This window comes from Semicossyphus pulcher, unplaced genomic scaffold (assembly GCF_022749685.1).
Source record: "Semicossyphus pulcher isolate SPU_LCO1_2020_fin unplaced genomic scaffold, fSemPul1.0.p SCAF_5, whole genome shotgun sequence".
NCBI classification, from domain to species: Eukaryota; Metazoa; Chordata; class Actinopteri; order Labriformes; family Labridae; genus Semicossyphus; species Semicossyphus pulcher.
Window position 1 is genome coordinate 31,554,454 of NW_027211726.1, and position 14,809 is coordinate 31,569,262.

At 43.0% G+C, this 14,809-nt stretch overlaps 1 protein-coding gene across 1 annotated transcript in view; it reads right to left on the bottom strand.

The window, feature by feature from the left end:
* The window catches only part of thsd7aa (thrombospondin, type I, domain containing 7Aa), a 155,784-nt gene that overhangs the window by 43,344 nt on the left and 97,631 nt on the right, over positions 1–14,809 (bottom strand). The window contains exons 7-8 of the mRNA XM_069681280.1: positions 6,729–6,923; positions 1,052–1,292 (exon numbers count right to left, since the gene is read on the bottom strand). Of these exons, the coding sequence (XP_069537381.1) occupies positions 1,052–1,292; positions 6,729–6,923 (436 nt within the window). The remainder of the gene's footprint in view (positions 1–1,051; positions 1,293–6,728; positions 6,924–14,809) is intronic.

Consider the following 14,809-nt stretch of genomic DNA (forward strand, 5'->3'; position numbering starts at 1 on the left):
GAGAGACACGTCCGACCAGAACATACAACTCTGTGCCAATAAAATTTGTGGCAGTGTTTTTTTGGTGTTGGGAGAAATATTCTGATTAAATCTAAAAAAATCTGAAAAGCTAAAAAAATGGGACAGACCAGACGTTTTTCAATAACTGCATCAAGGTAAGATTTGAATGCTTTTGAATCTGCTGATTTCAGTATTGTTCTCTATCATAAAGACAATTTACTCAACACATTTCCCCGATGGTTCAGAGGTTCTGTGCTGCAGGTCTGTAGCCTGGGAACCAGATAAAACTGCAAGCTGCTTGTTTACCATTAAGGCTTTTTGTAAACAACAAAGATGGCTGTCGCTGATGTGGAAACTTATGAATCTGTTATTGCGTCATAACAGGGCGGTACTTCATGTTACACATGATAATGAGAGTCGAATACTAAATCATGTCGTGCCAAACATCTGTGTATTATGTTGAATTAAAATGAACTGGATGTTCAATTATTACTTCATAATCAGGTCTGTTGAATTCATCCTTATTCATTGTTGCCAACGGAGATGGCAAATGCAAAACACTTCTTTGATGTAATTGGGATCAAAAAGCTGCACCAAAGTCACCAAAGTGACCCCGAAAACTAAAAGGCGACTTATTAAAACTGCTGCATCTGTTACAGGGTTTTTATACAGTCGGATCTTTGTTCACACCGAGCCGTTACGGGCTCACACAGGAGATCTTCTGCTTGCTAATTGGACGTTTTTAAAAAGAGAGAAGACCTTTTCATACACGAGTTGTAATGTTTTGTTCTGAGTTTCAGCCCCAGTCCTGCAAACACAGCTTCTCTATCATGGTCTTTGCAGGAAATGAACAGCAATTTAACTTAATGAGCGCTGGAGCCCAAACTATCTCCTGACACCATTTAATTCTAATCTTCCGTGAGTGTAATAAAAAAAAAAGATGAAATGAAACATTTTGACGTTCTGTCCTGAGCACCTTCTACTTCAGCCTTACAGTGTGGCTAACAGAGATGTGCAGTCTTCAGGTATCAGGAACAATCTGGGATCTTACTTTTTTGGAGGAACCTGGCCCACATTGACCCGGACACAGATGACCTTGCGTGTTTGCATCCCCACCGAACACGAGGCATCGTCGCCACGCGTTCGACCCGCAGATGTGTTGGTGGCCGGGATGGAGGAGTCCTCGATGCACTGCCCCCACGAGCCGGTCTGCCAGTGGTACACGGTGCAGGGATGGTCGTTGCAGCTCCTCACCTCCTGCAAGGCGCTGATGTTGGGGCACTGGATTCCACCTGAGACATGAAAGCATTGAGACATCAGCGTAAGTGTTATAGCCATACTGACAAAAACAGCATCTATAAAGGAAGATAGAAAGCTTGTTGGAGCCTTTGGGTGTAATTTGGTGGTTAAGAATCCCACAAGGCAAATACAGATCCAAGGGAGCCAGAGAGTCTGTAAGGTAGGCAAAGATGATTCCCTTCACTTGGCAGACAGACAATCAGGGAAATAACTTCACACTTCTGGTGAGTTCACCAAGAAATCCAAGTGCAACACACACTGGTTGCCAACACTCCAGTTGGGATGTGTTCTGGCCAGAATGCACCAGGTGTCGTCAGAAGTCTCTTCAAAGTGGGGTTCACTTTATCTTACAGATTCCCCGTTGTTCCCCATCACTTCCTCTGAGATGAACTTGTGCCAATCTTCTAGTGGTTTCTACCCCGCCCAGTGGGTTAGTGGGGAGTTCTTGTGTGCTCACCAACATTTGGTGCAGGCACAGAGGAGACATACCCCATTTCCTGTTTCAACCAACCTGTTAAATATATGTTTGTTTATTGTCACCTGTAACTCACTGAACCGACACGCTTTCAGTTCAAGTTCTGACTGCATTGTTGTTTTGAAGCATCCTCTCACTTTGCCTTTCTGTCCTTTGTGAAGCGTTTTCTATAAACTTCTTACTGTTTTACTTTTCACATCTTTTCTGGGTACAGAAACGTGGCAGACAGGAGCAAGCGCTACAACAGCCAGAAATATAGCTGGAAGTGAAGATGTGTGTGCTGCAAACTCAGAAACGATGACAATTCCAAAACATATACCGCAACACAAAACCAGTACACGAGGAATGTGCTGCGAGTGAAAAACATGACGCTGCAAATTCAGAAGCCCAGAAACACAATGCAAAAACATCTTAGTGGAAGTTTCCTGGCCTGTCGGGGGAGCACAGCTCAGGTGTGTCTCCTTGTTTCCAGTTTTCAGCTATTTCCTGTTTTCTTTTGGTAAATTCACGTCTCCTCTAATTTCAGATACTTTACTCCCTGCCCCTGTATGTTTCGTTTTTGCTCTTAAAGAGATGTAGACCTTGTTTCTGTCAGACTTTGTGCAGCGTTTGAATGCCTTTGTTTTGCTTCACCTCCGTGTCCTGCATCCTGCCGCCTCATTTCTTATTCTACCGCTCTGCGTCTTAAATCTGCTGTTGAGTCACTTGTCTGTTGGCACCAGTTAGATGCTTCATTTGGATATCCACTTTAAGAACAACAAACTGAGAAGTGGCACACTCATTCTTCTCCTCAGTAAAGTCCCACTGGACAGCAGGTGTTACATATTAATATGAGAGGCTGTTAGCAAAAGAAACAGCTCCTAGGCGAGACAAACAACAGAGAACAGAAACCAAGGGAATAATTAAAGCGAGTGCTGAGTACAAGGCTCCGTCTTAAAGTTATGGCTGTCAACCAAAGGTGGAAACAAACAATGAAGAGGAATTTTTTCATAAATACAACGACCAGATCCCCTAGCCGATAATATACACCTACAGCCATCAATAATCACCTGCAGCCATCAAAACTTGGCCCTTGGACAACGCTAAAGCTGGATGTTAACAGCCGAATAGCTTCTGTGGTACTTTCCCTTTGGATGGATCACAGATTTAATTACGTCTAAAATATCTGAGCCTCAGCACGGCCTATTCCGAGCCAATATCAGGAAAGTAAGAGAAACTTTAATGATATTTCCTAATGACATTTGAAACTAGTATTACTTTAAGATGCTTGCTTTCATGCACATAAGGCCTTAAAGTACAGTCAGAAGGCTTATAAGGCTGTGTGATTCTCCAAAGGTTTTATAAAGACGACCCCTTACTTTCTGTCTTTGACTGAGAGAAGGCAAAGCTACAGTGAATCGAACTGATGGGAGCGTTTTCTTTGTTAAAGCTTTAAAACAAAGGCTATAAATCTTTATTATAAATGAGCTTTTAGCTCTGACTTGCTGGAAAACAAAAGACCCTGAAGCAGCATGAGAGATAAACCGAGGGTCTCTGGGGGACGACCGGCCGCGAGGATCAACAAAGATGAGATGACCCAGGGGGCAAAATGTCTCCACAAAGCCACAAGCTTGGATGTGGACCCAGGTGGGGTGTGCGCACCATGTGACCCTCTTCACCACAAAACCTTGTCATTAGCAGCTGCCATCACCTTGGGAAGAGAGACCCCCCCCCGGAGAAGGTCAGCCATTAGTGCCTCTGAAGTCACTGAACGACGTCTATGAGTCAGAGACGAAGCGTCTGAGCCGGACGTGAGACGGAGCCTCGGACAGAAGAATGGCTGACCTGTGTGTAACAGCGCGGGGGTAATGTCCTTCACAGGGTCATTTATAAAATATATATTATTGGATTTCATCAGGGCAGTCATTTATCAGGCCTGCAGCTCATTAGCACATCGGAGGACACACCATTACTGCTGCAGCGCTTAATTAAATAGTCAATTGATAAATATTTAAGTGCTATCAAGACGTATCTGAAAAATGCACCGCTCAAATGACCGCGATCATTCCTGCTGCCATGTCAACAGCTCCCTCACAGTCTTCTCCGTATCATCATCACTGCGTTCACATATTAACTGTCTGGATTATTTACTCAGCACGACCTTGTGAGGCGATAATCCCTCCTGTCATCCCCAGTGTTTGTCTTGACCTGAATAATGATCTTACATGCTGCTTCGCTCCTCCTATTAATGTTCAGTGTGAGTGTGGCGATGTGATTATGCAGCTTATTGTTCATTGAAAACAGTCCGTCGGCTAAATGCTGCACAAACAGAATGTAAAAATATTTGATGGTTGCATTTTTTAATGGAATAGTATCTGATAATAAATAATAAAATATATATATTTTTTCTTTTACTATTCTATACAATAAAAGTCAAATAGTCTTATAAGTGACGCGGTGATGGTCAAAGCTATGAGGGCGACCTCCCTGAACTGTGGCTCGCATAAGCTTTGGTGTACGATCGTCATTGGTCTCACCGTGACCCGACCCTGGGCCCATAACAGTTCAGGTCAGTGTTTTATTTGGGTCACTCCATTAGCCCAGGTTTCAGGTGTGTTCCAGGTCTGCCGTGCAGAGAAATGCACGAGTGCTGCATGTGTAACGTGTGTGATTAATAGGCCCACTCAGGGTCAGACTACAAGAGCAAAAGTACAATAAGGAAAAGGTAGAGTAGCTTGTGAGTTGGAGACAGTGGAAGCTCTTCACTGGGTTTAAAAAGGGGCTAAAATAAAATGAATATTTTATATATGTTTTGGGCAGTATAACAGCATTTTTAAGAGCAGCTACAAGGTTTTAAAAGGACTCGTCTGTCCGGGTCTGGGGTCTTCCTTCTCTCGCAGATGCCCTCGATCAGGTCTGTAGTATCTCAGGCAAAACAATCAGGAATGGGCATATTTTAACAAAATGTTGGGACACATTTACTCCAGAATACATTTTCCACGTCTGTCAGGGTTTGGGTTCGTCATTGGGTTCGGACTGATGGACAGCTCTGGTCTGGTGTCCACACAGACAGCGCTGCTGCCAGCCCTCTCTTTGTACACTGACTTTGCTTTTGATAATGGAAATAAATAATGCAATGTTTCATACTTTACTATTTCCACCAGAAAACATTAAACTCATCTGGTCTTCACTGACCGAGGGATTTAACCATTTGTTTTTTGCACTTTTATCCTTTCTATTACTACTCTCAACTCCATCCACAGCCGATGGCCAGCAGAGAGAGGTCTTTGTGACGTGATGCTTCACTCAGCACACACCGTCAACCCGTCGGGCTCCGTGCTCTGCCGGTTGACATCCATCTAACACCGCAGCAGCGTCTGCCACCTACATGCTGGGAAAGCCAATAAACAAGTGGCAGCGTGCAGCGTGCAGCGTGCAGCCTGCAGCCTGCATCGCGCTCTGGCACGGACGTCCTCCTGCAGCCCGGCATGGACGATGGAGTAGGAGCATCCATAATGTATGAGGCGTCTCCTTACTCCAGCGTGGATGCTGCGTAGTTGTGAATATGCCAAAGACAGCATGTCACGCAATGTGGTCCAGAAGACGACTGCGAGAGTTGTTAAAATGAAAGCGGGAAGCTAAGGATAAAATGCTGATCTGCTGCCAGGCTACATGCTAACCATCTGTGCAGCCTCCCGTTTCTTCTCATCACGAGGTTTGGTGAGAACGGCTCACTCCTCAGAGTGTGACTGGCAGCGTGGAGGGTTGGGCTTTAACACAAGCACTTACTTCAGCATCATTCAGCACCATTTACATACCCACTCCCCACCTCGGGGGGTTGAACACTTAATGCTGGGGAATACTCAGAGCTACTAAGAGTGTGTAAGAGCTTTTTTTCTGATCTAAAAGCACAGCGATTCTGCAGGGTCAGCAGACTGGCGGGAGGAGATTACATCAAGGCAGCCTCATTTCTATTTCCTTCTACACAAACATAAGGAGACGAGGTTCTACGTCAGCAAAAATCACTGCTATCATCTAGGAACATGAAATATGACTGTACCGAAGACTGGCTGGACCTTTGACAGCCGGGAAGGACCTTGAACAGAAGGCAGAATCCAGGTGATTATTAATTAATAGACAAACTGTGCAATAAGGTTTTAGTCCTGCAAGAGTCCAGACAATCAGGCTGGTTACTCTTCTAGTCACTTCTTACCCTGCATCACAGTAACCCAAGCCACAGCCTTTGCAGTCGCTGTAGAAGAACACAGAATAGTTCATTTCACTCAAACATTTCACTTGCTGTTCGTAAAGGCCACTTCAGACCACAGAGTCCCGACAAGACAGACAGATATAAACTGTATGCTTGTTGTAATGTCAGACTTTTGGAGGATCAGCTCGGATCAGGATCAACAGCCCTGTCTGTATGAAATATGCCTAAAGGCTAAAAACAGGAGGCTTTTTTTGTTCTTGCTTGTTAACGAACCATTAAAAGTTGTGTCCTCCTCCCGGGCGAGAGAGAGAGAGAGCGAGAGAGAGAGGGAAAGCAGCGGAACAAAGCAGTCAATCAGAGAAATAAAACATTCTGGATTACATCCTAAAGTATGAAATGATGGTGCACGTCTCCACACAAAGCCCGCTACAGGCTAAATACACGGCAGACAGAGAGCAGACACACTTTGGTGTAAACTGGCAGGTTTCAGATTGTTGTAATTCAGAATATTGCAGGAAGCAGCGAGTTTCCATTTGTCTCGTCACGACTCTTTGGTCTGAAAGGGCCTGAAGGAGGAGAGACGTCTGAGATACACACAGAGAATGAGACGTGTTCTAGCATCACGTGGGATTTTATCAGGTTTCTGTAGGAAGGGTTATGGCTAGGTTATTCTTTGTTCACATGACAAGATTCAAAGACCCGCATGAATCCCATGGAGGCAAAACCTTATGCCTGTCTGACTCTTCCAGAGTGTGCAGGACTTACCCTCTCCTGCATTGTAGGCCAGGATGGAGCGCGCTCTGGTCTGTTTGCCTTCTGTGTTTTTTCCAGAGCAGGTGTGAGAGCACAGAGACCAGGGGGTCCAGGGGCTCAGGGCACAGTCCTTTGGGCAAGGCACCTCACAGATGGCGGGCATGGGCAGGATGGCATCACGGCAGAGCTGCCTCTCCACGTATTCACCTGCACGGACAAAAGCAGATTTAGAAATATGACAGTGGACACAATTAAGCCGTTGATCTCAACGCCTCAGCTTGCAAATGTTTTTAATAATTACTGTGTTTTTGGTTGTTTTAAATGTGTGGTTTTCTGTATCTCGACATCATTGCGAATGAGGGAAACATCAATGATTGTTGAATGAATGAATGAAAGATTTGAAAAGGGGCTTCATGTTTCTAATAATGAGTCTGTTAAAAACTGTTAGAAGTGGGAGTCATGGAGTCAGCAGACTTCACATTAATAAAATAAAGGACAATACAAAAGTATCAGACACAAAGACCTACACAGTTCATCAATATGAACGTCTCCACATTAAGACTGGTGACTGGACGCCACATTGATCATGTTCATTTGAAATCAATGTGTCTGAGGAGACAGCGCTGGTCATGTATCTTCCACATGGACGTCTGACGGTTAAAAACAATCTGTATATCATCAGTGTTCATTGCAAGCGAGGGTGAGCAGCTCTGTTCATCAGTGTGGTTCATGTTGAAAGTTACTGAAGCCTAAGCAGTCTTTGACTATACTGTATTAACTTAAAATGTGTTTGCAAACATGTTCAACCCCTGCTTCATGCATAAATGAAATGGTCATGACACTTATGAATTATTTTCACATGTTTAATACATAAAACCACTTAGCTGGACATCAATTCTTTAACATCGCTGCCATGGTTACTAAATCAGAAATGGCAGGTTTAACAAGAGCTGATGGATGTTTGAAAATGTGAGATGTGCACTTTTTGAAAAGCCAAAAAAAAGGTCATGTTGGAACGTCAGTTTTCCTTAACGGCAGTGCAGATTAAAGGGTTGTTCCAGAGGTTTTTCTAGATAGGTGTACAGCTGTCTTATTGAGTGACTTTGCTGTTTTAAATGGTTCATTCTTATCCAGAACACAAAGTGACACAAAACTAATCTGTGGACCAGAACCTTTCTGGGATCAAGAACCGGACCTTTCTGTAATGTTGTCAGACTCTTACAATAACACGGTACTTGATTCTGGTGCGTTACTCTGCAATCACTGGGTTGCAGTCATCGCAGTCTGTTTCACTGCCGCCAGCTGAAGAAACCCACTGGGGCATTTCCAAAACCTTTTTGCACAGATTGGTCATTTAGACCCCAGAACATGTAGGAACAGGGCTTTAAAAATACAGGAAGTACACATGAAGTTCCAAAGCACACCTACCAACACCTATGAAACTTATATGTACGTCATAAGGACATCTTGTGGTTTCAGGTTGAGTTAAATGTTGAAGCTATTTCTTGATGTGCATGTTTACGCATCTCTCCAGCACTACAACATGTCTCCATTTACAGTGCAATTGCTGTGTGATATCTGAGCACAAATAGATGTTGAAACAACAGATTGGATCGAACGTACAGTGTAACTGGAGAAAGGTGGAGTAAAGCATTTACAGCCCAGGTGCACTCTCAGCCCAGGTGCTTTTTCAGAATACGTTGGTGCTGTTGGAACGTGATGGTACCAAAGCTTGCTTGAATTCAAGACCAGGGCATGTCGACTTAGCCTGCTTAGATGCTCAGATCTACTGTTGAAACCTTGACATGCTTAGCATGAGTTGCAGAACCATTACGTTCTTCCTGGACGACTTGAGGGGAATGGATGATCCGTAGATCTGAGCGTGCATACTGTCTTGTATTCAAGGTATTATCAAGGGTCTGGTTTTGGAGGGGTGGGGGTGCTAAGATACTGATGTGGCTAATATTGATCTAGATCTGCCAGCTGTCCTCACTCTCCTCACTCCCCCCATTCCAGCCCATCCTGTCGCTGAAGGACCATATCTGTGAAAATCTCCTGGTGAAGAGCTGGAAGAATGGCAACCAGTGAGTTGAGTGATACGTCTGGAACCCCGGGGAAAAAAACAGATCCATTTTCATTAGAGGGAGACAACGAGAGATCAATAAGAGGCCAGTCAAGAGAAACTCTGAGGGGTGCCACATGGCTGTGGGGGTGGGGCGGGGGTTGGTGATGGGGGACGTATGGAGCCTTGACAGGGGTAATAGAAGACTTCCTTGAGATAGATTTCTGGAGGAAATCATTAAAGCGCCTGTATGACACTATCTCTTCCATAGCCAGGCCTATCACCGCTGAACTCATCATGGGTCCAGATTAACGACGAAATGCTCTGGGTTGTTTGTGGTCCCATCACAATCATACTTGAGGCTCTAACACCAGAATGCAGCAAAATGTCCAAAATATAAATGTAGGTCGAAATAAATATAAAGTCAAACATAGTCTCTCTTTGTTTGTAGTTTGGAGCAGGTGTACAGGCGCCAGGGTCAGCCCTACACATGGGTCTGTATGTGACTGACTGACTGACTGACTGGGTGATGGTACTTTCAGAGCCATAGAGAGAGAGAGTTGGTTTTTGGTCGCCGAACTCACAGCGATCTCAGTTGAACTTTTTGAACACTGCCGCGCTCGTCAATGTCACTTCTCCCTCACTGACCAATCAAAATCGAGAAGGGGCTGGTATTCCACTTCTATTCTTTGGCGGAGGAAAAGCTAATCCTTTCGTTTCTTTGAGGGTACAATTTCCGATTCCTTTCCATTGTTTTTACGTTTTCTTTGTCAAATTCCCATGAATAAAAGCAAATTTGAAGCACACAGAGCAATTTAAGACAGACGTAACGGTCACTACCGAGGGAAGCTGAAAAGCGCAACTACTTGCGTAACCTAGCAACAGTAAGCGCCGGTGAGAAGTGCTCTGAAATTGAGGTTGTGGGCGCTCTCAGCGCAAAAAAAAACGCTGTTAGTGGACACAGGCCCTTCTTATTTGTGTGTGTAAACTGACTTGGCGATCAACTTGATTCTGATGACGGGGTGCTGGATCAGAAGAAGCTAATATATGGAAGGACATGAAAATCACCAATTTATCCAGTGAGGATGGAGGTTAGTTAGCTACCTCTTTAGCAACAGCTATGACATAAGCAGGTAAGATGCATTCAAGGAACACTCTGAGTCACTGTCTGTATGTATAACTTTCTGGGAAATGAAAGACTTTGAGTGTGAATGAAAGTCAAATCAAAGATTCCTTGTAGCATAGCGGGAAGGAAGAGTTTCAGAGAGAGCGCCTTCTTCTCTCCTGTTCCGCACGCTGTTCAGAATCACTCTGCTAAACTCGCAGATCTGAGAGGCTGAAGAGGAATCGCTTCGCCCTGAGCTCAGCAAGCAATTGAGGTGATCAAAGACAGAATTTTCTTTTTTAACATTACAAACATCAGACGAGTCAAACCGCTGTCTGAACCTCAGCTGATGGAAACGTAGCAGACGGAGGCTGACATCGCCTCTATTCAATTCTGCCACATCCGGGGGAGAATGGTTCTAACGCAGTCAGAGGTAATGGGGAAGAAAGGCAGAGTAAATCCAAGCTGACTGTGTGGAGCCGGCTGTGCTAATCTAATTTACCAATAAGTCTGATTTAACAGGAAAGCCAGCATCTCTTCAGCACAATGCCTTTCAGACAGTGGAAGGGGAGGAAGACAGAAAGGAAGATGAAGATGAGGTCACCTTCAGGAGTTTCTCTTTTATGGTCGGGGCAGAAACTACTTACCCGGATTTATTCACCAGCCGTTTAAATGGAACCAGGTAATAAGAGAGGAGGGTTGGAAGGGAAGGGGTGAAAGATAGAGTCATATATGAGAGTTCACTTAAGGACACTATGAGATATACTGCAGCTTCCTCATTTAAGAAGGTGTTCAAATGAAAATTTATACTGACGCTAACTGAAACAACAACTTTCATCAGTGGGCCATCGGCTCAGTCACCATTGCGTTCCTCATGCGGCGATAGATAGAGACTTAGCAGACATTTATTTACATGAAAAAGGTTGTTGTTACTTTAAGTGTATTGTTACGACGACCGCCATGTCAAACTTCGTCCATCACTTTAAAACCCACAAAGAAAGTTACGTTACTGTGTCTGTTTAGTTAATTAATCAGCTGGTCAAGCGTGAACTAGAAACATTAAGTTCAAGCTGTGTTAGACTCACCTCGAGTCAATTGTTGAGGAGACGTTTTTGAAAAAGACAATCAGAGGACTGATTCGGGGCCATATAACCAGGCTAACTAACGTTATGCGGGCGTGTTGCTATGGCAACAGAGCTGCATGCTAGCATGATAGTTAACGTGAGTCCTCTCGTGACGCCATTGAGCCCTTTCTCTGTCGTTTTAAGCGGCTCTTTAAAACACAATTGACGTTCATTTTGTCCCCGCTCTGTTTCGATCACTTTGCTGCCAGCGTTGTTAACGCGTTACTCAACAGCTATCATTGGCTTAATGTTATAATGCATTATGGTCACTGCATGGGTCAGTGCATTTTGTGCACAGAAAGTTAAAAAGGAAAACAATAAGAAATGAGAGGAACCTCAGATGTGTTGTTTAACTGTTTATTCAGGAGGAGCTGTGTTGAAAATAATGCTCTCAGAATTAATGCGATAATGTTTGTGATTAATTTGAAATATTTAAAACGTTAAAAAAAAAAAAACGCAATTAACGCTGTGACTAAATATCCATTATTACAAGCTTCAGTCTTAAGAAGAAAAAAGCGATTCATTGCAATTAATTGTGAGAGCAAATTGTGCGATTAATGAGTTAATTTTTATATAGATAGATCGACAGCGCTAGTTGAAAATAAACTCAACTTTTCATAACAGCTGTCTTTAAATGATTTAAATGTGGAAACGGGGTGGATCATATTTCATTTGACTTGACTCGCTTGATTCTCAACACAGTGACTTAGGACTTGCTTGTGACTTGAAGTGTAAGACCTGAGACTTGCTTGTGACTTGAAGTGTAAGACTTGAGACTTGCTTGTGACTTGAAGTGTAAGACCTGAGACTTGCTTGTGACTTGAAGAGTAAGACCTGAGACTTGCTTGTGACTTGAAGAGTAAGACCTGAGACTTGCTTGTGACTTGAAGTGTAAGACCTGAGACTTGCTTGTGACTTGAAGAGTAAGACCTGAGACTTGCTTGTGACTTGAAGTGTAAGACCTGAGACTTGCTTGTGACTTGAAGTGTAAGACCTGAGACTTGCTTGTGACTTACACCCACTTCTGTTATTTCCTTTCAGCATTTTATTCTTTAATTTTCAAATGGTAAGAAAATGAGAGAATAAATGAATTTTCAACATGCCTGCCGTGTTGAACTTGTAAGACACCTAAAATGAATCCAAACATTGGAAAATAATTTATAAACTATAATACACGTCTCAGACGTGTTTTAATGTCCTTCTTTGTGATAATAATTTATATTTCATTGTCAGTTGTCTTTCAAATTTCAGGGCAAAGAGACAAAAGATAATTAGCAGAGGAGAAGTCGGGAAGATGTAATTCGTGCCACTGCAACAACAGGGAGCAGTGCAGCCTGTGAATGAATGGGGACCTTGATTATGAGCATAATGTGGAACACCCCCCGTCTCCCCCTTCCTGTCTCTCTCTTTCTCTCCCTGGTTCTCCCCTGGGCCCTCATTAGCAGCTACTGTGTTATGGTTCAGGAATCTACCCATAACTGCCATTTTGCTACATACACACCAGACACACACACACACACACACACACACACACACACACACACACACACACACACACGCAGTTTTGGTAGGAAAGAATACAGATTGGATGAAATTACCATATTCAGGTCATTATTGATTCATTAATGGAAGCAAGTTCCTTCAGATTTCTCAAACTTACGGTACGATATTAAAACGAGCTCTGCACACATTTACTTCTGTTGTACAAAGGCTGCATGGAAGAGGTGGACGTCACCCACTGGTTAGTACCGTTTTGAAGGGTTTGGCCTTTTTAATGTCGCCATGTTGGTTTTTCAGAGCCAGAAGTGGCCATATTTTAAAAGAGGATGAGAGTGGAGAGCAGTGAGGGCTGATCAGATGCTGTTATTAAAGCGTAATGTCGCAGCAATGTGTTATAAGGTTTGTTAAACGTAGGGAACTATAAAAAAACGCTATGAAATTATCACTTCCTGATTGATCAGCAATCAAGAAGACAACGTGTGGTGAAAATCTGTGTCGTATTCAAGGACATATTTGATAGCCCATTAGCTAATTTAACACAACAGCTAATGTTAGCATTCAGCCGCTTCCGAGAATGGTTTACTAGTTTTTCATGATATGTTATCACGTTGGGTTGAATGCTAACATTAGCTGTTGGCTAACGTTGGCCACTGCGTTATCAAATCTGTTATTTTAATTTGAAATACGTCCCTGCAGATATTCACTGTTCTTTATCTTTTCAGCGGTAAAATGATAAACATTTGTCATGTTTCCTACATTTATACGACTTAAAACCTGGAACACAGAAGAACAATAACGTAGAGCCTGTGAGCATCTCAACCTGTGACATCAGAGAAAAATGGCCGCTATGCGAATACGCTGAATTGAGATACTAATCAATTATGGCTAGCAGAAAACAGGCTTTCAACTAAATGTACTTAACAAAAGAGACCCACACTGGTAGCCCCGCCCTAAACCCTCCCCTGCTTCCTGGTCTGTGTGACTCTAAATAGGAGCATCAGTGACTGAATGAACATCATGCTGTGTTGAAGAAGACTTGACACTAGAGACTGAGACCATAAACTCATTAGGAACATGACGTTTACAGAGGGCATAAATCAGGAGAGAAGGTGGAGCATTTTCTCATAGACTTCTATAGGATCAGACTTCCTTTTGCATTTAAGTGGCTACAAAGCACTGGCAAGTCCAATACAGTTCATATTGTACCTGCTTTTCATTGTCTGTCATATTGTATGAGTGTGTTTTTGATTTTAGCGTGTTTCTGTCTCAATATTTGTCGGTGAATTTGAAATTTCCCCGAGCATGCTACATTATTCACATCATATCTTTTAGAAAAAACATTCAAAATGTATCAGAACAACTCTCTCTCTCTTTCTCACGGTGTTCTGCCTCCTGCAGTTTCACCAAAACAAATGTTTGCTCTCCCTCAGACTGCCTCAGAGGAAACGAGAGAGAGGTGGAAGTCAGTGTTTAGCATCGCTTACAATTTGATTCTGATTCATAAAAACGAAGAAACAGAAAGAAAATATCTCCAACATTTCTGTTCTCATCTTTCCCTGAAGAACAGGAACATGTTGTTCAATAATCCGGCAGATTAAACTGGTTGGACCACATGATGTTCAACGCAGTGCAAAGGCAGCTCGCGGTGTTTGCTCATGTCGAGTCGCAAACATTCAAATGACTTAATCATTCAAAATGATTATTTTGAAAAGTGATCATTATGAGCATTCTTGAGTTATGAGGCCCTTAAATGATCCCAAATGTTAATATATCCCAGGCCTCCATTATTGCACTACAGGCTTCAAGTTAAATCAAGTTAACTGTACAGCCTGGAGGCTTTCATATTGTCGTCACCTCCTCAGGAACAAAAGCCCCCAACAACTGATTTTTCTTTAACATCTACTACTCGTCCTGTAATTTGTGGGATGTAAACAGGAAGTATAAAGCTGCAACTGACTCATGTAACTGTGGGCTACACTTACAGCTGTGTATAAGCAAGCAAAACCGGCACCATTAGAAGTGTGCTGAATGAGCCATTTTCACTTCATGTCTGCAGTTCACCCGCAGGAAATTATCACTGGACTCACTTTATGCTGACTAAATTGAGGACTCTTAGGCATGTTATATGATGCCTCTCTTATCTGTGATCCGAAGCAGATTTCTGGAAGTTTATCCAACATGATGATGTTCTTGTCTCAATGAATAAAAAAATGGAGCTAAGACTCAGAGATAAAAAAATATGTACTGACACAAATATATTATTTCATAACTTCTGCTGCAGCTCCGACAGTTTAAAGAGGGG